Source organism: Cyanistes caeruleus, chromosome Z, assembly GCF_971803275.1.
Source record: "Cyanistes caeruleus chromosome Z, bCyaCae1.hap1.1, whole genome shotgun sequence".
NCBI classification, from domain to species: Eukaryota; Metazoa; Chordata; class Aves; order Passeriformes; family Paridae; genus Cyanistes; species Cyanistes caeruleus.
In genome coordinates, this window is record NC_141732.1 from 21,810,296 (window position 1) to 21,838,279 (window position 27,984).

Sequence of the window (27,984 nt, forward strand, 5' to 3'; positions counted from 1 at the left end):
CTTGTGCCCTGTTTGATCCTGCACAGTCTGGGCTTCCCAGCACCTGGAAGAATATAAAATTAGCTATAGTAGATTCTTCATTCGTAGTACCCACTGTAATAAACAGCATTTCAAATGAGACTATACAGAGAGTGCCTTTCTTCCCGGGACAGTAACAAGCCAGTACCACTTACTGCAGAACAGCTGTGCTTTTGGGTGTTGTTCCAACATTAACTGAGAAGTTCACTGAGCCAAAAAACTTCTTCAGGACATTTTTTATTTTTAGTAAAGTTTGCACTTCAACAACTTTCTTTTGTAAAGAATAACTTCAGAATTCTGTACACCATCTTTTTTACTAACATAGTTTGTATCTGAAGGGCTCCATTTGATGACTGGAGATTTTAATTTAAACCAAAGTACCAAAAATTTGCTAATTTCTTCAATACTGCTTTTGACAGCTCCTTCCACAAGGATAATGTATCATCATACCACACAACTACACGTTACCAAACTTCACAGAGATGCACAGCACTAATGTATCACAAACAGATGAGCTGTAGCTGAGGGCCCAATAAAGGTCAGTTTTCAATCTGCTTAATGCTCTTTGTAGAATGATCTTCCTCTTTGTAGTCTGAGCATAAGAATATTAAAAAAGAAGAAAATTATTGACAAACCCATTCACCCACTTGACAGAGATATTTTCCTCTGCAGTATGTGTATGTCTGCCAGAAGGACTTCTGCTGAGGAATAACCAAAAACCCAGCTCAAAGTACAGTTTCCCTGACAACACCAATAAGACTATGGGGCCGTTCATGTTCTGCTCTTTTGATTCTCCTCTCTGCTGGGTGTTCTCCCTCTGTGGTGAAAGTACTCAGGTCACCACAGCTCTCCAGGTACAGCAATCCAGGATGTAATCTGAGAGGTAACGCACTGACTCGCAATGGTGTGGCTTGCTGAGCATGTGTCATCACCTTTATAAAGAAAATAGAAGTTTTAATCAGTTTTGTTTTCAGGCTCTTGTCCCATTAAAATAGTTTTTTACCCAACTAGGAAGAAGCTAATTGTAGTGTTGTTTGTTATATTTAAAGAATAATTAAAAAAGCTCTAAAACCCCTAGCCTTTGCCAAGGAGGCATGGGAAAAGCAGTCCTAGTTGGGAAAGGAGTGGGTTAATTTTTTATTTTATTGTTTGTTGAGTTTTTGTTAGGTTGGTTTGGTTTCCCCCTCAAAGGTGCACAGGAACTTTTTCACTCCAACCTATGGCATGTCTGCTATTGTTTACAAAGAACCTAAATGTTGCTTCCTTGCAGAGGCCACTGAACTGTAATAACCTTCAAGCTTATGTGATAAATTAAATTATTATAAGGAGCCTTTTTCCTTCCTGTTTCTGTCAAAATTGTCAAGGCTTTTGTTGCCTGAAGGCTGCAGTGGGAAATCCCACTTTATTTGCAGAACCTAAATGACACTGATGCATTTTGCATGAGAACCCAAACCAAAACCAGTTGTCATAGCAAATCACTTGTGCCATGCATGAATCAATTAATCTACCCAAAAGGTCTGTAAGTTACCAAAACATTTATTTGATGAAGCCTGCAGTGTCTGAAACTTCTGGCTAGTCATTCCATCGTATTTTCTATTTTCTGCTTTTAATTTCCTTAGTACTAGGTCTTATTTTTATCCTGGGAGCCAATCACAAAAAACTTGCTTCTAATGGGTTTACATAAAAATTTCCTTGTCAGCCTCCATTCCTTCTGGTTTGCAATAGCAAATGGTTATTTATAACATCTTCTCCCTCTCCCCTGCCACACTCAGTGTAAAATGCTGTCATGTTATTTACATTTCATGACTCCTCAGCAGAAGACTGACTCAGTTTTTAAATACACACATAATCTGGCTTGTGGCTGACAGAGCAATAAATGTCACAGCCTCTCACACATTACCTACATGAAAGTAAAGTCCTGAAGGAAGCCAGTTTGGTTCAAAAACTGACACACAGACTGGCAGATGTAAACCTATACTTCCAAACCAGGGGCAGTGGTTTTCCACATCATGTGATAAATACAAGTAATAAAACTACCTGCTCAAGGAAAGTGGCACTGGTGACAGCTTCTGCCATATGTTTCTCATCTGATTTTAAAACAGATTTGATATTTTCCACCATGTCATGTACGTCTGGGCTCATGCTGCTGGAGGACTGCTCAAGGATCCTTGCCACACGTTGTTTAGTCTCCATAAAAGATTTATAGTCTATCAGAGATTGGGGTCTTCCCCTCAAAGCTCTTGCTCTTGAACTCTTCTGCAAGGTGACAGCGTTAAGTGGATTTACATCATTGAGTGCTGCAGTTTCACAGTTGAGAACTGTCCCTGAAGACAAAGATGACACAAAGCAAACAATCCACATAGTTCATGGCATTCCTAGAGATTCCCCTCCTGATTCAAAGAGGATGCAGTGCATTGTTTAACCTTGTAAAACCTAACAGTCTGGCACGGTCAGGCTGGTATGGAAGGCTCACTCTATTGGATTTACACAAAATGCCTGTAAAATAGGCATACATAACTATGATTCAGTGCATATTACATGTCAAAGGCTCTGGAGGGACTCTTCCCCTTCAGAAAGCTCTGTCATTTTCTGTACATTGGTTCCTTTTTCTTTTTTCTGATCTGAAGAGATCTGAAATGCATGTTGAATGCCAATGTAAACAAAAAGGTAGAAGGCTTTTATGACCTCTTCTAAACTCTTGATAACTTTTAGTTATTAGCAGTCAAGAGGACAAGAGTCAAGAGGACTGAAAATACCTGTCAAGCTGTAATCTAGTAATACTACAAGGTAGAAATTCAATGGAAAAAAAACCCAAAAACAAACCAAACCCACACCAAAACACTCAAAATTACCTTTTGAGGACTAAACAAAGGGCAATACAGAATCAATTTCACTGCCTTTTGTCAAAATAAAAATACACTGCCTTTGGTGTACACAGGTTATCAAATTTTGACCCCATTAAAAGGAAGGAAAAAACAAAAAAAAATCCCAAACCACACCTACAGTTTGTTCAAGAAGTACTTTAAGAAGTTAAGAAGCACTTGTTTCAAGAAGTACTTTTTGGCTTCAGACCAAAAAACTTCAGGAAGAGATCCAAAACTTCCCAGAAAGAAGAGCACTAACTTGAAGTAAATTCCATTGCTGCAGTGAGTTCTTTTTCTATAGCACTCATGATTAACTCAGACCTAACTGCTGAACTGACCTGACCTCAGTAACACTGAGCCTAAAGCTTCCAAATGCTTCTGACATGGGGTCTCTGTACATCAGAAACACTCTGCTTTCACAGCTATGAATATATGAATAGGCTGTGTGTCATGTAACTATTACTTCAGCAGCAGATTCTCTGGGCTGCTCTGGTGGAACTTGTTAGGAGGACAAAGCACATGATACAGCAGGGCCGTGAAAACATTCCACAAAAACAGCAAGTGTAATCCAGATAGGCATGCTCCCAATATCCAGAATAAATGGCTGTTACTAACATGCCCATTGGCACTTACATTTTGAGTGCTGGTATGTGTCAGCAGCTACTGTGGGGATTCCAATATCTTATAGTAAAAACTGCAAGACCCCTGACTGGTGCATTTTTCAAGATTGGCAGCAGTATGATGGACTGTGTAGTCACATTAGCAGTTTTCCCACAGCAACAGAATTGTATCACTGACACCAAAGCAGTTTCAACAACTCTCCACCATGAGTTGTGTTGAGGTTTTTTTGGGGTTTTGTTTTGTTTTTGTTTTTTTATGATGTGAGGATTGAGAAAAGGGGAGCCAACTTATAGGCTAATACCAAATCCCCAAGCCAATTTTGCTGTAAATTGCTCACACTGACAACTGCACTTGTAAGATTTTAGGTGTCAGTGCACTGAGGAATCCTGTGTGCTCTCCCTCCTTATTTTCCACGACCCCTCCTTCATACATACATTGCTACGGACCCTGTTCCTGGATATGAAAACCTAAAGAGCTGCAAAACTAAGGAGTTAGGTGGAGAAGGTTTGGCAAACCACTGTTACGTATGTGCTCTGTTGGGAAACAGTAGCTGATTTCTGCAGGTACTAGCTTCAATGTACAAAACTCTTGAAAAGTTTTCTTTTAAAGAAAACACAATTACGCAATCACTGACAGAGAAACTCGAGTCACCTTGAGGCAGCTGGCAGTGGAGCACAGGGTCACTTTTAGAGTATTTCCACAAGGAATTGAAGGCTCTCCTGTTCACTCCTGCAGACACACAGCTTGCATTTGAAGGGGAAAGGCTCACTCTGCTGGAAGGCTCCTGAATTTCTTCAGCTGAATTATTAGAAACAGAAAAGTAGAAGTAGTCAAAATAAAGCTAATCTGTAGAAGCCACTGTTAGAGACTGATTTTTTTCCCCATCCCACCTGCAAGTCTGGACACAGAGGTCTAGAGGTGCATGTATGTGGACACAGACCCACACTTACTGAACAGTAACATTGGTCTAAACCCTGTTTAAATGTTTGCAAAAGCCTGTTCCACCTTATGCAACTGGAGTAGCAGAAGACTACAGTCCAGTACACCCTAGTACAAAAATCACCTTAAACTGACTGATCAGAGAGAAGGAAGCTACAGCTTTATTGGTGAAAAATTAAATCTCACACAGCCCCAAATCCTCGTGCTTATAATGAGTTGTACCGAGTATGACAGCGTATGGTCAGAGAGGTTGGTCAGCTTTTGCAATTAGGTATCTTGTAATCAGTCACTACTCCCTAAAAAGGAATCAAAATATTTCCTTAAGTATTTTTCTGGATTCTTGTGATATGCTATATCCTTCCCACTCCTCCTTTTCCCAAGAGTGAACCTATATGCTGCAATGTAATGAACAGGACAGGATGAAACTGTGTATGTTTCTCACTAAGCTTGGTTCTGTGCCTCCATCTAGTGGCACCTGGTATGTCACAGAAAACAATTTTCTTGATCATTCAGGAGTTAAAAAACTTGTAGTGGGATACCAGGTACCCAACCAGAGCCATTCCCCTTTGCAACTGGACAGGTGAGAAAAAAATATAATGAAAGGCTCATGATTTGAAATAAGGACAGGGGGACATCACTCATCAATTGCTATCACAGGTAAAACAGATTCAGCTTGGGAATATTAGCTGACTTTATCCAAAAATTAGCAGGATAATGAGGAGTAAAACAGATCTTAAAAAACACCTTCCCCCTAACCCTCCCCCAGACTTTATCTTCTGCCCTGCAGCAGCTCAGGGATCATGGGTTGTGGTCAGTTCACGACATGTTTCTGCTGCTGCGCAGGGAGAGGAGTCCTTCCTCTGCTGCAATATGGGGTCCCTTCCACAGGAGACAGTTCTCCAGGAATTTCTCCAGCTTGAGTCCATTCCACAGAGAACAATTCTACATAAAATGCTGCAGTATGGGTCAGTCTTCCATGGGGTCAGTCCTGTTCCAGCATGGGTCCCCCAAAGGGTCACAAGTCCTAGCAGGAAACCTGCTCCAGCATGGGCTCCTGACAGCAGCCTGTTCCAGAACAGGCTTCCCATGGGGTCACAGCCTTTTTGCACACACCCACCTGCTCCAGCAGGGGCTTTCCATGGGCTGTGGGTGGATCTCTGTATCCCTGTTACCTCCATGGCTGCAGTGGCACAGCTGCCTCTCCACGGGCTGCACCACGGGCCGCAGGGGACTTGGCTCCAGCACTCGGAGCACCTCCTACCCCTTTTTCTCCACTGACCTTGGCGTTGGCAGGGCTGTTCCTCTCACATATTCTTCTCACTTCACTCTTCTCTGGGCACCAATACATCAGCAAAGTAACTTTTTTTTCCTTCTTAAATATGTTGTCACAGAGTTGTTACCATAATTTCTAAGTGGTGCAGCCTTCTCCAGCAGCAGGTCCATCATTGGAACTCTGCCAGACACAGAGGGAGCTTCAAACCTTCCAGCAGCTTCGCCACCACTACCAAAACTTGGCCAGGCAAACCCAATACAAAACCAAATTAATGTAAACAGTCTTTTAGTCAGAACACGGCAAAAATCTAACAGGTATGTGCCAGTAGCAGAAGCATTCAAGAAAATTTAGGTTTGGATGGCATGTGCTTGTTGAGCACAGCACTTTATCACCTATACAAATGCAACTTAGAATCTCTAAAGAGAAGAAAGAGTGAGACAACCTATATAAAACAGGTGCCAGCCTAGCAAATCAGAAGGTAATGCCCAGCAACAAAATATGGCAGACCAAAAATCATGCAGGATTAAAGAATCCATCACCAATATAAAATTTTCAACACCAGTGGAGCTGTTTTAGCAGTAAGTCCTGGAGGTACAGTGGTGCTGTTACTTTGGAGAAATTGCTTGGTATTTTTTTTTTAATTCTGAACAGATTAATGAGCGGATTTTGTGATCTTGATCCTTAACAATGTTTCCAAGAGGTAACTGTCTTACAGTGGAGTGTACTGGAAATTCATACACCTGGTTTGTGATGATATAGAGAAGCTACCAAGCACTTCCTGCCACCAGCAAAAGGCTGCATGTCTGCCTAATAGAGTCAGCGGACTGTAGTCCCATTCTGTGTGACAGGAGTGATTATGAAGTCAGTAAAACAATTTTAGCTGGCATAGAGATGCTTAGAGCTCCTCCTGCAGCTGGCAATCAGGATTCCCCTTACTCTGCTGGCAGAGCAGTGCACAGCTTTAACTTCTATCAGGAGCTATACTCAGTTGATCAGCCCTGATGGTGCCAAGGGAATCACAGCATCATACACAAATGCCCTGGCATGACAGCCTGCCAGCATAAACTGAAAGTTCAAGTTTTATTTATAGATTGCTACCCTGCACCAGCTGAGACAGCCCACAGACTTCCTCTGCCACAATTCCAACATAAGCCCCCATTTTATATTTCCCTCCTGCAGTGGTTTAACCCCAGCAGGCAGCTCAGTCCCTCACACTCGCTCTCACACTTCCCCAGTGATAAGGGAAGAATTGAAAGACAAAAGTGGCAGAACTCATGGGTTGAGATAAGGAGTGAGGTGGGAGAAAAAAAGCCAAGAAACTCAAAGGAAAACAAGTGATACAAAAGCAGTCATTCACCACTGGCTGACTGATGCCCAGCCAGTCCCTGAACAAAGACAATACTGGAACACTCCCCCCAAATCACAAATCCAAACCAGCACCATAGACTGCTATGAAGGAAATTTCACACCTCTTTACAGACCTCTTTATTTTAAAAAAATACTGGACAAACCAGTTAAGATGATGGAAAAGAGGGTCCACTTTGCCATATGTGCTCAGGTAGGTCTGATTCTTACAAAGGAAATTTTTAAATACAAATGCCTCAAACAGTGTCTTATCAGAGCCTTTTTTAAAAACAACAAAACAAAACAAAGCAAAGGCTTCCCTGACTGACCTTCACCGCAGGTGCGTTGTCTAAGCTATTTTTTCCTGTTTCCAGTCCTCATAACTTTAAACAAGTCATCATGACTCCTTGTATTTGATAACCTCTTTTTGTTTGAGTTCGGGAAGCTCAGAGAAAGCAAAACAGGAGTTTTACCAGTAAGAAAGCTTTGAGGAAGAAATCTAGAGAAGCTATAGCAAAAGGTTTTCATTTATCACAGCTGGCAAGACACCAGAATCATCCAAGTGCTTATTTTCAGCTGTTTCAGTCAGACTGTGAGAACTTAAGGGGACTTTGACAGAGCTGACATTTGGCTGAAGTATGATCTTACACAAACTCTTTTTTCCCCCCTGACTCCACATAATAGGAGGAATTTCAACTGATGAAGGTCAAACCCAAGTGTTTTTTAATAGTTTGATAAGTACATTGGCAGAAGAAAGGATACAACCAAATAACAGATTTGGGGCTTCCCCCCTGCCCCAGTTTTTACTCTCTTGTATGAATATTGCAGACAAGACAATCTTGCCATAATGGTCAAGTTCAAGTGAAAATTGGAACACATTTTCATGGGCTGTACTGGAAAAGCTGGAAGTCAATAATGTTTAGACACAAGCATACATTGCAACAAACATTAGGCTAAAAACAACTTGGAGCCATAAGGCATGGTTTTCTAAAACAATGCAGAGCAAAGCTTGATGTGGTCTCTAAGAGTGGTTTAGCTATCTCCTGTACCAAGAGGCAGAAACTATTTAGTAAGTCTTCCAGTTCAGGCTGGAAAATGGAATAATTCCCAGTTTAGCTCCACACAGTACAGCATTATTCTACCCTTTTCCTATTTTTACAAGCAACAAAATGTTAACAGGCACCATCACATACACTAAGCAAATGGAAGCTCTGGAGCTGGACGTCATTTCTTGCAACATATGGATATAGTGTCAAAAACTAACTTTTAGGTTACTAAAAAGCAAACGTATCCTTCTTTTTGTATCTTGCATGAAAACATGTTGTTATGCTTTTAAATATTTTAAATAGTAATCCTGGTTCCCACTGGCCAAAACAATCATGATTCTGTATCTCTGGTTTGCAGTGTGGTGGCTGTCTTTCAAATGCAATAATGCTGCTGCTGCATTAAGTTGTATGTGTTGGAAAGAACATTCTAGAACAAACTTTAAAATTACTTGTTACCTTGAGAGGTCTGCCTGTCACTTACTTCCCCTGAATCAACATCTTCCATGTCATTTAGTTGAGGTGCACTTCCCTGGAATAAAATGCAAAAATTGAAAAATCACAAGTCCCTGTCTTTCTCTGGCATTTCCTAAGAACTGCAACATTCACCTTAGCAATGGAACACTTGTAAGAACAAGTGTGCACAGAGACTGTATCGTATGAGTTTAATTCTATGGCAAAATCAAGGCCAGTGAATGTCTAGTGTTCATGTTCATCACCCAGGTCAGTCATTTTCTGGGAAAAAGCACCTGTCTTTTGAAAACACCAGTGAAAAGGGATGATCAATGATGATGAAATTTTGACCTAGTCCCTCACAGGAGGAGTGCAGGTACCTAAGTGAAGTAAAGCAAGGAGGTCTTTTAGAATAAGCAGTAACAGGTGTGCTCCACATTACTTTTTGTTCCATCTCCCATGCCTGGGCAGTTTTCCAACTGGAGAAAACTTTTCAGTTCTAGAGATAAGTAATTAATTAAAAGCTTTGGTGAAATTTACATTTGTAATCAAATGTATCCTTCTGACGTACATTTACCATGCCTGAGTGCAACCTCTCCCTTAGAGTGGAAAAAACGAATCAGACATTAAACCCTCGTGGCCCATACCTGCTCAGAGCTTCTAAAGCTGCCCACAGCTTCATAAGGTGGAGGTGGGTCCAGACGGCAGAATACTTCAGCACCTCTGATTCGCATTCCATAAATATGGGGCAGAGAAATCACACGAGAGACAGCTGTGCTGCAATAAATAACACAGAGCAAACCTGTCAGTGTGGCTTTCCAGCTGTAGAAAAACATCATCTGCTACCAAACTCCACCTGTTTTCCTGTGCCAGCTCAGATTTTGGAATCTAAGTCACAGGTACTGGACTCGCCAAGATCTGCAAGACATTGTCTCAGAAGATAGCAGGAGTAATTCCCAGTTTAGCTCTTTAGGATGTGCCTCTCCAGTGTGCTCACCAGAGTTTAAACATCTTTGGGCAGTACTGGGCCTAGGAACCCATTACAGTTTTACTTTAGAGATTCAATTTTGTTACAAAAAATGAAAAGTACAGGCTGTCACTCAAAATGTGACAGCCTAGCTCTGAGTTTTGTGAACCACTGGGTTCTTAATTATAAACTAAATTCAATATAATTCTGACCTGGAGCTTTGTGCTCAGATACAGCTGCACAGAAAAAGCCAAATAAAAACAAAAAGCTGTTTTTGTGATGATGAAAGAATATTATGGTTGATTAATGCACAAAGGCTTGTACAGGGCAAATGCACCTCATGGCTAACCTTACTCCTCAGTTTCCAAAGAGCTCTCTGAAACCTTTAACACAGCAGAAATCCCAATGACCTTTTGCTGCAACATCTTTCTCTTAGGAGGTAGCTCTGAGGAGGAAGAAAACAGAAGAGTGCCCGGAGAAACATTCCTTTTCATAAATATACATTTACATTGCCTCAGGAACACCGTAACAAATTGTGGTGGTCAACAGCAGAGCTGGCAAGAAGACCTTCCCCACATAACCCTCAGATAAGTCTGTGACTCATAGCATCTCAGTTCTTCTCTGTTTTTGTTCTTGGGCTGTTTTTTTAACATTTTAGTTGCTGTTTTGGCATTGAGCAGGAGCCTCAAGCAAAACAGAAACACATATTTTGCTCTCTGGACTTCGGTCGGGTTTCATCCACTATCATTAGTGGATAATAATAAAAGCAAGTCCTTCCTCCCAGAATTTCGCCTTTCTCTGGACACTGTCAGGAGAGAACAAAGATGACTGACATTTTTTTTCTTGCAAGCTCAGAGGAAAGGGCAGAATGACAGAAATGCCTATGGAAAATTGCTTGCACAGAGAGGAAAAGTTTCAAAATGAGAACCTGGAAGCCCTCTTGTGAGTGACTCCTGTGAAGATAGTGGAGGTAATGCATGGAGAAATATGAGGAAAGGAAAGCAGATATTTTGACATCTGGCCATTATCTCTTTTAGTCTTAAAAATGGGGAAAATAAAATATGTTAAAATAGCTTTTAATTACAATCTACTTCAAATGTTCCAAAAGGCTTCAGAATAATTTCGGAGTACAATGGAGAGAGATCCTCCATCAACATTACTTCTTCACATTTTCCTAGTATGTTCATGCTGAATTTACATTCAATATAAGCCACAAAGTTATGCATTTTCAACCTTAAGTCTTCCTTTTAAACATGCCTGATCTGGCCCATCCAGCTCATTCACACCTTGAAAATTAATGCTATGTCCAACAACTATATTAAAACTTATTATAGAGCAGGCAACTAGAAAAGCACTGCCTTCAGTCCCTTAGTTATGTAAGTAATTTCCAGGATGTACCCAAACAATACTTCAAACTGAACTTAGGTACATTTTTAGTCCTTGCTGCCCAACATGCATCACCTCTTCCCTTAAGTTTACATGTCTTGTGACACTTTCATAGAATCACAGAATATCCTGAGTTGGAAGGGTCCTACGAGGATCAAAGTCCAACTCCTGGCAAACTCCACATTTTGTTTTCCACCTGGAAACTGAGTTCTCACTGTTTATGTTGTGCCAACCCTGAATATGAATAATGTAATTGCTATTTTTTAATATATTTTTATTTTGTATTTGTTTTTTAAGGTATGAAATAACAAGAGTAGAGATAGAAATTGACCAGACACTTGTACAGCTAGTTTGGTTTTTGCCATTAAATAAGACAAATGTAAGAGCTTCCCATGAACAAGTGAGAAAAACAATTGACTTTGATAGCTGGGCCTCTGACTTTTTAATTTAAAGGGTGGTAGAAGAAGGCCTACATATTCCAAACACGTCTTTGGCATAAATTTTGATGACTGCTGTTTCCCTTTTCAGGGGATGTATCTGTCTTGGAGCTTGCAGATGGGGCTCACCTCCCTGGATGTGGCTCCTGTGACACCCTACTTGCACACAAAGGTTTGGGATGCCAGGATCAGGGAGCTCAGCACAGAAAGCCAGGGCACACGGAGGTGCCTACAGAGTGCTACAGGGCACACAGGTGCTACACGGAGTTCAGGGCACAGACTGAGAGGAAGAAGCGTGAGGAGGCTGACTGAGAAATGGTCACATCCCATCTCGGCCACTCTTGCAGGATCCAGCCCTGACTGGATGGAGATAATTACTCATCTTCCAAAAACAGAAACAGTGTTACTTTAACTTCTGCCCTGTTGCATAACTTACCCTAAAACAAATAGCCTTACTTCAGAAAGATGCCATCATCACTTAAATGTTACCATCAACAACAAGTTTTAACATAGTCACAGGCAAGGTGGCTACTCAATTTCAGACCACAGAAGCCTTAAATACTGTTCAGCAGCACCCCTGAGCCAAAGGAAAAAAAAAAAAAAAAAGAAATCCTGCTACTGGGAAAGAGATAACCGTCTAGAATGACATGCTAGACAAAGAACAACTGGTCCATTTTAAAGCAGGGGAACTCTGAAAAGTATATTTAGATAAATAATTATTCTTCCAAAGAGATCATTCTGTTTCATTCATTCCACGTTTCATTCTGTTCTCATAAGCAGCTTGAACCAAAACTTACATAGACGTTTTAAGTAATATTTTTAATTCAACTCCAGTCTCTAGTCTTTCAGAGGACCTGTTCATTCTAAATCCTATTGTTGTGCCATTTTACCATTTTCTAGACCATCCCACAATCTGTAATTACCTCTGCCAGGCACACAGTCTTGAAAGTCATGTGTGCTATTCCTGATGAAACAGTGAAATAAACTAAACATTCCTGCACACTGCAAAAAGGAGGAATTTTAAACAAGAGTCATACAGTCTGCTTGAGCATCACAATACTTTATGTATAAATACTGTATATTCAGAACAGAATAACGCAGCCCCACCTGAGTTACAAACTAGTAAAGCCAACCTGCAAGTTACTTTCAAGAGCAACTACCTGCAGGGTAAGGGATTACTTTTCCAGGCAGTGCAGTCAAAACACACCCTTCAGTCATCTCTAACAGCCCAAGAAGGAGAATAAGAATGATTCTGGGAGGAAGATCCGTGGGGGAACACCACTCAGGGTCTCTGGCTTACCAAGTGGTTGTGTCTGGCTTCCCATTGCTGCCCTCACCTGCTCTTGACAGCATCGTGTAAATTTTCAGTTGTTTTGAGCACTAATATTTCTCTCACCCAGAAATAGTTCCTAGAGAATCTAAACTCAAACTCACAAAATTTTAGTCCCTTGCCCACATTGTATTTATGCTGTCTCCAAACTAATAGGTTCTTTTTTTTTTTTTAACCCTCCTAAAATCACAAACCTTTTCACCAGAGAAAACAGTCTTAAAAAAAAAGATTAGGCCATGTCTTGAAGTACAGTAAAAGAAAGGAAGAGAGTGTGCAGTTTTACCTGTGACTTGTTTGTGGGGTACAAGAATTAAAAGTTGCAAAATAGGAGGGAGGTGGGACAGGTGGGACAAAATCATCAGGATCCAAATCATAATCTTCGTCTTCAACCTCAGATTCACCCTGATCAAACAAACTTCTGTTAAAATCCTTCTGAGCTATAAATATTGCTGAACAGTATAATCTATTAATACTGCTTGTACCAGTCTCTGTGGCAGACAATGCCTTGTGCTCACTTACTGTGCAGAATCTTCTTGATGCAAGTATCTGCAAGTAATGCAGGGCAGACGCTATGAAGCAAACTGTAGCGGCGAGAGCATTCAGGGCACTAAGAGCTAAGAGAACTTTCTGAAGAACATGAAGATCATTGAAATGAAACTATTAAATCATGATATTTGTAAATGTCAAAATAATAATAATAATAATAATAATAATAATAATAATAATAATAATAATAATAATAATAATAATAATAATAATAATAATAATAATGCTACAAAATAAAAACAAATACAGAGGAGATTACCATGGCAATTACTTCTAAGAAATGTATGGAATGAAGTCTTCAGCACAATCTCCAAGACTAGAGTAATTTGCAAAAACTTGTTTTACACTATTTATTGTCCTGACAGAGAGATCCAGAAGGGCTTAATACAGCTCAGATGTGATTTATCCATCTATTCATCCAAGACTTATAACCTTCCTCATAAGTTTGCAGTGGGAACTCCAGATTCAAGATGATCCCCATAAAAGAAATATCAAATCTTTTTGATATTTGAAGATGGTGTTGGTTGTGAGTTTGATTTGAGCAGCTTGTAAGCCACAAAAGGCTGAGAAGTGCAAAAGACTAAAAAAGGCATCAAATAATTAGCTAAAATTCAGATCTTATTCACCCTTGTAATCTTGTCAGGATTCAACTGCAGTTTTGGTTGCACTAAACACAAAAAAACAAGCAAGAAATGCTTATTGGCTCAGCAATGCACTGGTCAAGTCCCAGATATTAAAAAATCCCCCCACGTTACAGAACTATGAAGAGCTTCTGACCAGTGTGGAAGACCAGAAAAATAAAAGAGTTTTTCCCAGTAAACACAGCAATCACTTCAGCACTGCACTGCTGCACAAGCATGGGCATTATAAAAGCAGTGCTGCTGCTGCTGTGTGTGCAGGGTACCTTGAGAAGAAGGTGAGCAGCATCGCATGACTTCACATGGTATAGTTTCAGTACAGCCTCCTCTTCTGTGCATGCAGTGGGATGAGGTTCTTCACAGCACAAACAAATCTTGTTTTCATCCATCTTGAAGAAACAAAACTCTACTTTTTAAATTGTTTTATGCAATATTTTTACCTGCATAATATAGAACTAATGTCTTAAACTAAACCCATGGCCACAAAGCAGACTGGAAATACAGGGTCATATAATTGAACAGTTTGGTATCTCAATGATTCCTGCATTATAAAGCTGTACTATGGATTTCTTATTTGAGAGAAAGCATGGGTAATGCATTAACACATTTAAACACAACTTAGTTGTAAGCAAAGCTGCACTGATTACTAAGCAATTTTATTAGCTATGCTCTTTCCAATGCATAATAGCATTATTATGCTATTAATAGAGAAATTATTTCTCTGATTGTTGTGGAAACCACTCTATATGAACTGTACACATTTGCTATGGTTCAGGAATACACCTTGCATTTCTATGCGTGGAAGGAAGCCCACAACTATCATTTCAACCTGGTCAAATCATTAGTAGCCATATCTGTAGTTCACTGTTGTTAGTAACTTTCACGTTCAAATTAATCTTATCATCTTACTTTTCAAAGTAGAAATTCAAAGTCCCCATATTTAGAAATAATTGTGTATTTAGCTTTCAGATTCTAGAGTCACAATGGTGACATTCTTCCACCTACAGAAGCCACCCTACAAAATAATTAATGACTTCAGGAATGTGTTTTTGCTGTACCCATACTTCCAACTATAGACAGCTCAGAAATTCCTGCAACATTTGACCACCTCATCTGGAATATCATTAATTCTCATTGTGGCTTTGGTACAGTGATAGTGGGTGACTACAGATTGCCAAGTGTTTATAATCTTGGACTCTCACTACAATACACCTACTGGCATGTCAAGGAACCAACAATAGCTTTCTTGAAAGAGTAAATGAATGAAAATAGATATTCAAAGATCTTTCCATTAAACCACAAAGTCCTTCAAGCTTTTACACACAATCATCTTCATCACCAAGTGACCCTATATTGTATCCTTATATTTCAATTATCCCACAGTTTCCAGTTCATAAACAGTGATTCTTCTATTTCTCATGACAACCACTTGAGAAAAATCTTTTGCATTCTGCCCTGCCTTGTACAGGTTGCATCTTCCTCAAGTGGAAGTCTTCTGAAAAGCTAGTATGATTTGATCTACCTTGGTTTTTAGCTCACAGCTTCTGCTGCAAGGTATCACACAATGGTCCCCACCAGGTGAGGCAAAAGAGGAAGAACAATCCCACCAAGAGATTATAACAGACTGAACATTTCGCGGGTAGCTCACCATTACGCACATTCAGGCTTTTTTCAACAGTTAATTTTTTTTACATTACTACAAAAATTCTTTATGCCAGTTCTTAAATTACTTGCAACTCTACATCAGGACGTTTTGTGATCTTAGCACAGCAAGCTAATATGCCATAATGAGAAGAAATCAGTGTAAATCAGTATGTGTGCTCACCAAATCACACCTGGGTACCCCAGACACAAACTGAATGCCTTCACATCCTAGTATTAATCCAACCACGTTCAGCATGACACTGATCATAGACAGCAGAACAAACAGGTTAACCTGGAACATCAAAACAGAATTAAGTGCACAGGAACCCAACTCAAGGAACCTATCACAGAGCAAATCCCATGCACAAACTGAAGCTGGGAACGACTCTGTTTTTTCAAAACTGACCATTATTTCAGTGCCCCGAGGTGTCTTAACCTATTTCCAAAATTCTTTCTCTTCTCTCTCCTTATTCTGCACTAGTTATGCAGAAATAAAATATATGCAACTATTGAAAATATCAGTAGTAATAGCACAAGCAATTAAAAGCTTTGCTGGAGTGTCAAGTATGATCTGCAAGTCGCCCAACTTCTGCTGTATGTCATACTCTTCCACCAAGTTTAGCTCTCAATAAATTCAGAACAGTACAGAAACCTGAAGAGGGAGAAACATCTTAAGCCAACATTCACTCTGAACATTTCCAGAATTATTTTGCAGCACAAATAAATGAAAAATATTTGTCCCAGTGCAGTGAGGATTGAAACACTTAAGATACTTCAGTCACATGACTTTATTTCCTCCTGACTACTAAAACCAGAATATTCATAAATCAGACAATACTTTCAGATTTATAAACCACCTGAAATTGAGCAATGGCAAGAGTAATAAATACATTACAAAAGGACAAGCAGAAGCAGCGGATAAAACGATGTCTTACTTTCACATATTCCCTTACAATCTGTGTTTACATGACTTTGGATATGGATTTTGAATATATGAAAGAACCATCCTTGTCCCTATTCATACAGGCAAAACTAATCTGTACTTCAAGAGAAAGTAGTATGGGTAAGACTACTACTTTAGAGACAAATAAAAAAAAGATGCCTCCTTTAAGCATTTAATCCTACAAAACAAGTATCAGATTCTTAATGTTCTAAAGCATCCTTTTTAATAACAATTTGCTCATTCAGGTCTCTTTGTATCAAAATGGTCCAAATTAAAAAAGCAGGACATGAAAAGAAGCAGAGGAAGAGAAGGACATTATGAGGGATGTGAGTTCAGTTCTGCTCCAGAGATCCAGCTACAAGGACTTCCTAAACATGCAAAGAGCACCATGGCCTTCTGAATACATTCAGCTGAAGTACCATGGTTAGCTACCTGGAATCTGAAGCAGAAAAAGGTAACAGCTGTTGCACAAATTATGTTCCCATTTTCTGAAGTTCAGGGAAATAATCCCCCATGAATGGACAAGAGCCAAAGAGCATTACTGTGCAAGCTGAATTCTTCAATTACGACATTAGTAGTCATTACTCGTTTGACCATGACATTATCCCATAAGGTAGATTTTAAAAACCCCAAAACCCCAATAACTTGTTAATTAGTAGTTATTAATAAATCTCTGAAGAGGACTGAGACTACTTTGTGTTAGATATACTAAAAACAAAATAATTTATAAATTATTAAGAAAAAGAGTAATTTGTCCTAGCTTTGTACTAATCACAAAACCACAGAAAATAGGGTTTTAGTTCTAGAAAGCACTTGGAGTGCCATTTGTTTTTCCATACAAACAGAATTTAACAATTTTAAAAAAATTAACTCCCTGCTCAGCATGTAACTGAATCAAACCCATTCCTTATGCTTTTACCTAAATTACCTTAGTTACTTTTCCAGCAAAAAAACTACTTTGAGAAAACATATTGCTACACACAGGTATTTAATGTAAAGAAAACTTTTCAACTGGGTTCAACATAGGGCACCAACAATTAGCAATTAGCCAGTAAGTAAAATAGAAGCAGTTTGAACATAAAACATCTTTATAGCACAAATCTCATGGAATTTCTTGTCAAGAAAAACAAGAGGTGTATTTGTCCTTTTTCAACTGATGAATAAATGGGAAAAAGTTACCTGGCCAAAGTAAAGAAAGATTTTTTAAAAACCAAAAAAAACTAGTAAACTCACATTTAAGTCGTCTCCTTTGGTACAGAAGCTGCAATAGAAACAATTCCATCTACAGCTATACAAAAAAGTTACAGTTAAAATCCAGACTTCCAATCCAAAATTTTGAAAAACAAAAAAATCATTAATATTTTTCTAAAGAAGTGTCAGAAATCAAAGAACAAAGAGGAAGAGAAGGAGTATTATCATAAATATGTGAAAGGATGATAATTTCTGCATTTATGTTCTAATAAATTCTACGAGGAGCAAGTATAATCTTGATCTGTTTTTGGTATGTATAGTGTATTTTTGACTGAGTAAAATGATGATGATCAGAAGATAAAAATTATTCCTCTACATACAATCTAAAACACTACCATGATCTGAACCATAACCACAAATTCTCTGCCACACATCTGACAGTGGACAAGATGTTGTACTTAACTGTCAAGATAAAAAGATCTTTTTTCTCCATCACTGGTGAGAATTTTTACACAATCACTGAGATCGGAAGGGACCTCTTGAGACCATCTAAATCTCATCTCTTGCTCAAGCCGGTGTCACAACAAGGGAGCTGGAACCATAAGATGCCTTCTAACCCAGACCATTCTATGATTTTATGACCTACAGCAAACTGTTGAATATAATGTCCAGTTAGTTTTCACTATCTCTACAGGTAACCTACACCAGTTTTCGATCATCATAACATTAAAAAGTTGTCTTCTATGTTCAGATGGAAGTTCCTATTTTCTCAGTTCTGCTCACACCCTCTTGTCCTGGCAGTGAGCACTACTGAAAAAGGTCCAGCTCCCTAATCTTCATTCCTTCCCATCAGCTATTTAGAGAAGCAAGAGATTCCCACTGAGCCTCCTCCTCTCCAGGCTGAACTGCCACAGCTTTCACACCTCTCCAGGTGTGGGAAGGATCACATCTCTTGACCTATTGGCCAGTCTCTGCCTAATCCAGCCCAGGACACCACTAGTCCTCTTTGCCACAAGAGCACTTTGCTGTCTCATGGGCAGCCTGTTGTCCACCAGGATGCCCAGGTTTTTCTCTGCAGAGCTGCTTTCCACCAGGTTGCTCCCTTCTGTGTAACAGGATAATTTCCCTGTGCAAGTATGACTTTGCATTCCCCATTGTTGGACTTCAAGAGATTCCTCTCAGTGTACTCCTCAGCCTGTCCAGGTCCTTCTGAATGGCAATATTTAGCATATCAGCCATTCCTCTTAGTTTGGCATCGCCTGTGCTGAGAGTCACTCAGATCCACTGTGCAGAGCACTTGCTTCAGTAGTATTGGCCCCTCAGTTTCCACCCCTCAGGCTCACCTCTGGCCCTTGGCAAGCTTGGCTTTCACCACTGATCCCAAACCTCAGTTATTCAGTCATTCACTGTCTAACAGGTATTCTGTCAGCTTATTTTCTTACTTATATCTTCCTGCAGATGCAAATTTAAACATCTTCTCCTTCTCTACTCTTCTACAAGTAAAAACAGGGGTTATACTTAATCTCAGTGACAGAAGATCCTACCCAGAGGAGAGAAGTACTTCTCATTTTAGATAAAAACAGAGAAAGGCAAACATGGTATTTCAAAAATTAAACAGATGTAACTGGTTTTGACTGCAGTTATAAAAGTGGAAACAACTCAAATTATGGCCTTAGTTTGGCTCAGAGCTTCATCTTCAGAGCATTAGATACACATGGACTGTGAACAGCTGCAGAAAGCCGTGAGGAACCTTCATATGAATTAAACTATACAAAATTTATCTACTCATATTTGCTACTGTCCTGAATGTATGAACTCTTTCAAGTAGAAAAGTATCATTATGCCTTTCAAGGAAAGAAGAATAAATATGCATAGTAAAGCACTGACACTGTCTTTCATTCTGCACAGGAAAGCTCCTTGTTGTCCTGCTGCTGCTGCCATTGAAGCAAGTATCTAATTTAAGAGAGGAACTGCTTTCACTTGAATATGCACATGCAGGACTGATGCCCAAGCAGACACTTAAATGAAAGAAAAAACAGTTGTTTCACAATCAGCAACTCTTATATCCATTTACAACCTACATATATTCTTTATAAACATCCTATAGAAAAGAGTATGTCCATTTATTAATTGTCCATAGGCACAGCAGCAATAGCTATAATTAAAACTCACAGGACCTTACAAGATTTCTGTCAGTTCTGAGAGCTACTTATTCTACCGTACGAAGACCCACAACACAACTGCCAACAAAGGAAAGCCCTGCAAGAAGAGACAAATGAATTAATTTAATTAAGAAGTCACATATTTCAAATGCAGCACTAAAACACCCCATGTATGAGAGAAAAGCTCTTCCAGCATAAAAACAGCTATAAGCTTCTAATGGCTTTTCATACTCTCACTTTTAAAAGCCTATTTCTATTTGCTTATACTGACTTTAAAACCTTTGCATAATTACTGTTTATTGGCTTAATGCTGCAGTCTGGAGTGTAAGCAAAGAGGTTAACACTGAGCTATTTTACTTCTAAAATCAAGGGAAAAAAGATAGTACTACAGTAATTCTCACATTATGTGAGACTTGCTTGTCATAAAGCACATGCCTAAGGAGAGTGCTTTTCAGAGCTAGGGACAGGATACAGAGCTTCTGTTCACAGTTCACTGCTACTAGCAGGGCTAAAGTTTAAGAACGTTACTGGAAAGAATTATCTTGATCTATACTTTAAATTTTAGTTAAATTCATGAAAATCTGTCAAGGTGCAGATATCATAGCAGAAGTCAGCCCTAAGAAATCTTTATTTAAGTTTTCTCAAACATATTTTTCTTTGGATAAAAATTTTCAATTAAATACATGGTTTACCACAAATATATTCTTCAAAAATTTCTAGGTCATAAATAAAGGCCAACTTCTACAAACTTTTCTGTTTTCAAAGAAAGATCTGTAAATATTTGTCATAAACCAAAAATATTAACATGTTTAAATTAAAAGTGTTTCAAGTAAAAATTTCAAATCATTTTGTGAGCACACTGTAAAACATGAGAAGAATCCAGACTGAATGACCCATGCTGCACATGCAACTCTGCTTTGTCTGTCAAGCCCCTCAGAGCTTTACATGAAAACAATGACATGTATGAACACAAAAGCTGCCACACAAGAAAATAACAGAAGCATGCAGTGCTTGATGTAGCCAAAAGCTGAAGTCACGTTCAAGACAGAGTCAGCCTGCATGTGTTCTATTGACTTCTTGATCCCATGCATTTTGCAGGTACCAAACTGCTCCCCAGTACTTGCAGCTGCAGCAGTTCAACTCTGCACAGCAAAATAGGCTGATGTCTTGTTGGATGCTAGCACTCCTTTCCTTTTCATCTGATCACAGCTAAGTCTCCTCTTTAGCAGCAGAACACAAGCACCAAGCAGACACAAAAGAGATGCTTAACTTGAAGTCTTAGACTCAGTTAGTGAAAAAAAAACCAAAACCAGAAACAAACATAATCAGAGGATCATCTAAAAAGCACTCTATAGGATTGCAACTAATTTATGTGCGATGAAAGGAAAGGATACTTCACTAGCTAAGGGCTTCTGCATCTAGCAAAGCGTGTACAGCTCCTGGCAACTCCTGGGAATGCAACATAAACTCAAGTTAGTCCAATCAGGCATACAAGTAAGGATAGAGGCTACAACAGCCAAGCATCACCTGTGAAAGACATGAGCTGCCCTTAAAACATTCACAATCAAACTAACAATGATGTACTTTCTGAAATAATTTAGGTTCCTTCCGGTAAAACTAAGATTTAAAGCTGTGTGAAAAGAAGAAGCTTAGGAGCAGAAAGGAAGGAACCAGATTCTTCTATGCATGAAAGGTAACACTGAGCCCAGAATGGTTCAGAGCCAATATCCAAGTAACTTCGAGGGGTAGGTGGTGGCAGTGGTGAGTTCCCCTTTCCCCATTAATACATTTGGACAGTCCTAAAGAAGAAACACAGGATCATTAATATCATCAAGATCATTGAGTCCAGTGTTAACTCAGCATTTCCTCAAAGAAAAATCAGCTTCAAAGCACAAGCATTACAAGCTGACTTCCAAAACTGATTGACAAGATATCCAGGACAGAAATTTCTCAAACATGTAAAACCAAGGAAGGATTTCAGAACCCAGACTTTCTCAGCAGCTTTACTGCTCAAGACTAGGCCTCCCTTGCAAAAATGTCCTTCAAAAGATATGACCGTAGCTTGATTTTGCCTTGTAGTACCCTGTCTCTCAGATATAATACTTATCTAGCATCATCCCACACTGTTAATACAGCTGTAAAACAGTGCAGGTGGCAAAACCCAAATAACAACTCTCCGTTTTATTTACTAAAAGGTCTTATCACAGCCATCCCTCTTCATGGCTGTTTTTTCACAGATGGTGTTACTAAAGGTCCACTGTATCTGTAACCAATGTGTTTCCATTCCTTTCTCCCCTCCAAGTAAAAACATGAGTGGCTGAAACACCACAGCCCATCCCCAGCTCCTTTCTCACAGCATTGCAGCCTTGTGCTTACTGCAAGCATCAGCAGCACCAGAATCTTTCTGTCACAGAAAAAACCCTGAGTCTGGGTGTTTTCCTCCATGACCAAGGCCTTGGACAGAAGTGGCAGTCATAACAGCCTGACACTTCACAAAAACCCAAACACAGATAGTGAGAAACCGTCATGGGGAGTGCTAAGGCCATACATGAGGAATTAAAAGGGAAGGACTGTCACAACTGACAAAAGGATATGAATTTAAGTTCTGAAGAAGTTTTTTAATTTTGCTTATGAATGCCATAATTCCAAGTCACTACTGTGTGATGATTCTCATTGATGAGACATTTAGGAAGCTTGCTTTTATAATTCATGTAATTGTGCTCTCTTCATAACTCCCCAGACAAAAAGGTTCAAGTTACTAGGGGGTAGACATAATAGACATTTAGCCCAAATATGCCCACAGAAACCAACAATCCGTCCTTGAAAGACTGTAGATAGTTTAAGGTATTATTTCCTTACCCTTAAGAAGAGTTTAATGTTTATTTGTGTTTTTATTTTTCCACGTAGAATAGAATATTTCAGTTGGAAGGGACCTAAAACAATCATTTAGTTCAACTGCCTGACCACTTCAGGGCTCACCAAAAATCAAAGCCCAGTATCAAGTGCATTGTTCAAATGCCTCTTAAACACTGACAGCTTAAGGCATCAATCACATCTCTAGGAGCCTGTTCCAGGTTTTCACTGCTCTTTTAGCAGAAATGATTCCCAATGACAAGGCTGATCTAATCTGGCTATCAAAAATCAGACCTCTGTAGAACACGCATATAAATAAGAAAAAAAACCAAACGATTTTATAGAATCACATAATCACAGAACAGAATAATTGTGGCTATTAGAGAGCTGAGGAAGATTCCTCTGTAATCTCCTGCTCAAAGGCAGGGTCAGCTATGAAATCATGGCAGGCTGCTCAGAGCTTTTATCAATTTCACATCAGAAACTTTCCCATCTGCTGTGCAATATCCCAGGGCAATCTCCTTCAGCATGTGACCATCCTAAAGATCATTTGAAATAAAAGAAGGGATCAAGAAGAGTTTGTGCTTTCAATTTAAGTAAAATAAGGAAAGGAAGATCAGTTTTGTACAAAGGAGAACATTAAAGAGTGAAAGAGCAACAACATTCTATAGAAACAGTCCAGAACACAGACAAAGAATATTGACACAGGAGTGCTGTGCAAGTCTTAGGCAGTTTGAGACTGATAACATGTACATTTATCTTGATGAAAACATGGCTCTTCCAGATTGGGAGTCTCTAACACCAGACTTCTCTCTGAGAAGAAACAAAATCCACAAAACTCCTGAAAAATTTGCCTGTGTTAACCAATGCACACTTAGAAGTAACAATGGATGTTGGGTGGTTGACAGCTGGCTGAACATGAACCAGCAGTGTGCCCAGGTGGCCAAGAAGGCCAGTGGCATCCTGGCCTGTGCCAAGAGCAGCGTGGCCAGCAGGATGAGGGCAGTGACCGTGCCCCTGTGCTGGGCACTGGGGAGGCCTCACCCCAAGTCTGCGCTCCTTTCTGGCCCCTCACTTTAAAAGGGACATTGAGGGGCTGCAGCCTGTCCAGGGAAGGCCAACAAGGCTCCTGAAAGGACTAAAGAACATCTCTCATGAGGGGCAGCTGAGGGAGCTGTTTAGTCTCAAAAAAAGGAGGCTCAGGGGGATCTCATTGCTTTTTACAACTCCCCTGAAGGAGGTTGTGGTGAGGCGGGGTCCCATGGCTGCTGTGGTGCCTGCAGCGAGAGGACAAGAGGAAATGGCCTGAAGCTGAGACAAAGGAGATTCAGATCAGTTACTAGAAAAAGTTTTTTTGCTGTTAGGGTAGTCATGCATTGGAATGGGATGTGCCAGGGAGGTGGTGGAGTCACCATCCCTGGAGGTGTTCAAGAGGCATTGGGTGATGTGGTTTAGGGGTTTGGGGCAGTGCTGTGGACAGATGAACTTGATGATTTCAAATCTCTCTTCCAGCCTTGGTGAATCTACAATTCTATGATTCTATCCACAGCTCACACATCTAATCCTTGGTACTCCTCACTGATACCCATCTGGATCCCAAAGGAGGATCCACAAAAAAAGGAGTGCTGCAGATAAATGAAACAACTACCTTGGCTCAAAAAAGTCTTCAGAAGTGACAGTAATGCAAAAAATTACAAACAAATAAACAAAAAAAAACCCAAAACAACCAACCAACCAAAAAACTCCCTAAAACCACACACAAAACAAAAGCAACTATAAAATTCTTTTTCAAATCCCAACTCTGAGATATTAAGAGACACACAGCTTCAGATTTCACTTACAAGTGGAAACAGCTTACACACCCTGCACATCAATCTTCTCTCACAGCAATGCCATGTCAACTGTATATGAAATTAGTACCAGATCCTGCTGTAAGGTGTTAAGTTAGCTCTCAAACCTATTGTCAAAAACTAAAACACTACAACTAAGCTAAGATTTAAAACCATCTCCTTTATTTCAGTTTAAGCTGCACTGTCTCGGAGAGCTGTATTACTTATTCTAAGCCAGCACTTTCTTATACATACAAAAATATAAAATGTGTGCTTTAAATAATATTAACAAATCATCCAGACATGGTCCTTTCTCGCTCTTACTGAGGACTTCAACCATGCAGGAAAGAATATGGCCTTTCATGGTCGTTGACTTCTCTTTAAATAATTTTGATTCTACAATTTGAAAAGAAAGACTCAACATTTTTTTTTAAAAAAGGAGAAAGAAGTGATTATTTTTTTACCAGTGACTATTAAATTAGGATATTTTTTAAATTATTTCCTTACAGACTCTAATCCATACTTACCAAAAGCATCATCGGTCTCTTCCATGTTGTTAACCCTAAGATTCCGCATAAGATTGTCTACAACATCAAAAAACACAGTGTCACCAAGAAGCAAAGAACTGTCCACAAAATGACATTTACACTGTTTTTATTACTGTACTTTGGAACACTACAGCAATGCTGTATCTTTGCAAGATACAAAGATGCACTTAAAGCAGAGAATACCTGTGCTGCTGAGGTTCTTCGCTCCTAAGAGCATCCTGTGAAACAGTAACCAAATTAAATCTGCTAATTTCTTATTTTTTCCTCCCAGAAAACATGTATGGGGACAAGCAGTATGTCAGCAATTCCAACCTCCACATTTGCCTTAAATAATTGCTTTCAACCAAGGGAGTATTTGTTCTCTGAAACGTGGCTAGGCAAGTCTAAAAACTGTCCTTTTTATCCCCTCTGTCCATCACAATCTCAGCACTTCATTAATTGCCTGTTTCTTTCTTCCCTTTTGCTGATTTCTGACCATTTCAGTGAGGTAAAACCTGAAGAATGAACCCTACCGAAATCAATAAAGAGCACCAGCACTACCTTCCTGAAACATTTTGCTATTTAATCAGATGAATGCCAGTATCAGTGAGAGAAAAGAAGTTAAAATAAAAGCACATCCTTCTGCAACAGCAGTTGTTAGACCAAACTTGCTGAATCACAGAACTGAACTCTATGATTCTTTCTTTACCTTACAGGGCAAGACAATTAAGAAATTATAAATAATTGCTGTAGCACTGAAATAAACAGCATACCTGAATATTCTCTCACAAAAGAATAGGAACACTATAAAGAAAGGTAAATAAATTTCTCAGCATCTCCCATAAATCAGCAGATATACTTTTAACTCATTGGACTTTGTGACTAAGCCAGTGGACATCAAGCTCCTACCCGAAAAAAAGCGAGGAAGACTGGAACAAGCAGGAAGTCATCCACTAGTATTTTTAATAAATCCCTTCTGTAACTTCATTCACTTGACATGATCAATCTAATCTAGCGTAACATGCATATATGACTTGGCCAAACACCTACTGATATCATCACTGGTGTTGCAAAACCACATACATAACTCTGCAGTTTCATAACAAAGTATTTTTTGAATTCTCTGAGTGCAAAATGGACATATGATTTTGTAACAAAGCACATCAATACTGATGTTTTTTGGTTTTTTTTTTCCTTAAGGACAACAAATTTATTTCATTGCATCTGTTAAAGATAAGAAAAGGAAGTTGTTCTTAAAATTTTCCTGACATGCCCCTTACAAGTCAGCATGTTGCATCCATAATGAAGAGAAAACCAAACCAAAAAGCACCCAACCAGACACATAAGTCAGCTTTTGATGGCATCTGCTTTTCCAGGTTGCTTCTGGGCTACGATTTTGACTTATGTTTTTACACCCAAATGGTATTTTGGTAGCTTTTCTGAGTGTACTATTTCTTCAGAAATATAATTTAAAACCCCCCCAAAAAACAACACCTTTCTTGATTATTAAAAATACTGAATTTCTCTATTATATGTGCAACTTTAAAATATTTTAAAAGCATAAACGTGATACTGTGTACAGAATTCAAAGGAAGTCCATTGGTTACATATATTTAAACTTCTTTTAACCTAGAGTAAGATCACAAAAGAGATACCAAACACAGATATTTGGATGGTCTGGATTTCCCCTCAACTCCCAAGGACTGTGTACTTTCAGGGATGAACACTGCATTATACAGATAAACAGGAACTACTTGATCCCCAAACTACTGCATTGAGAGCATTTCCACAGGTGGTGAACAACACTGGCAATTTAAGTGAAATGTTTAAAGAGAGGGATAAGCTGATACTGCTCACACAGGCAGCAGGAGCTGAGTGCTCCATCCCAGTACACAACTTGCTGATTGCTGGAAGGTCCACAAACCGGAGCCAAACAATGGGACTCTCCTACACTTATTAACTTCTGCTTACTACTGCCTAGCTTCTGCAATACAAACTTCTGTATATATTCTGCATTTATAAAGCTGTGGTTTAAAGCAAAGACCAACAGGAGATGGAATAATTTCTCTCAGTACTCTTTACAAAACTGTCCCTAAGTCCATACTTTTTTTCCCCCAGGAATATTGATTTATCTCTACATTATGCCTATGAGTAAAGGCACAAAGCACAGACATGCAACATCTACTTACACAATGACTTTTGAAAAATACTGTGTCTGATAGGGCAAAAAAAGTCAAGTACCTTTTTTTCCCCACTTTTTTGAGTTTTTTTTCAAAAAAGACCGCCAGGAAATAAATCCCCTATTTGTTAGTCTCGACGTTTGTTACCCAGCTGGGGTCCTACAAAACTATCAGCGAAAAGCCGCTACCCCGTTAGCCGGAGGCTGTTTCCAAGCGATGGCGGAGGAGCGGGATCACGCATCCCCCGGGACAGCCGACCCCGCAGGTGCCGCTCACGCACGGCCGGGCCCCAGCACGGCGTGTCCCGCCCGTCACTTACCGACGAGCCGGCCCAGAGGGCATTCTTCACCTGCGGGGCGCTGCTCAGCGACAGCACCCCGAAGCTCAGCGCCACCAGGGCGCAGCCCAGGCCGGTCTGCAGCAGCCCCAGCCCGAGCAGCGAGTGGAAGGGCAGCGGGGGGCACGGGCGGCGGCGGGGCGCCGCTCCCGGCCGGAGGGGCGGCGGCGAGAGGCCGGCGTCCGTGGTGGACAGCGAGCCCGCCGCCGCCCGGGGCGGCAGGACGAGTCCCTGGAGAGGGCAGCAGGACCCCGGCATCACCATCGACGGCGACACGGGGCTGCCGACTAGGCTGTCGACGGCGGCTCTCGGCGAGCGACGGCTGCTGTCGGCGCGCCGGGCCGGGCCGGGCCGGGCCGGGCGGGGCCGCCCCCGCGCCAGCCCCCTCGGGCGCCCACTTCCTGCGGCCTCGCCTCCCGTGCCGGCTCCGCTCCGCTCCCCGGAGGGGAACACCGGCCC

General features: G+C 40.2%; 1 protein-coding gene across 2 annotated transcripts; it reads right to left on the reverse strand.

Annotated features, from left to right (window-relative positions):
• Positions 1-239: 239 nt before the first annotated feature.
• On the reverse strand, positions 240-27,907 carry ENTREP1 (endosomal transmembrane epsin interactor 1). Of its 2 annotated transcripts, none has more exons than XM_086868450.1 (11): positions 27,508-27,907; positions 25,009-25,065; positions 15,685-15,795; positions 14,126-14,248; positions 13,195-13,302; positions 12,959-13,077; positions 9,203-9,332; positions 8,562-8,634; positions 4,155-4,301; positions 2,056-2,342; positions 240-950 (listed from the first exon to the last, which is right to left on the reverse strand). In XM_086868450.1, exons 1-11 carry the CDS (start codon positions 27,787-27,789, stop codon positions 744-746), a joined length of 1,644 nt encoding a protein of 547 aa, XP_086724576.1. In that variant the 5' UTR covers positions 27,790-27,907; the 3' UTR covers positions 240-743. The 2 variants fall into 2 exon arrangements, with proteins under 2 accessions (XP_086724576.1, XP_086724577.1); XM_086868451.1 differs by lacking the exon at positions 27,508-27,907 and adding an exon at positions 27,250-27,505.
• Positions 27,908-27,984: the final 77 nt, after the last annotated feature.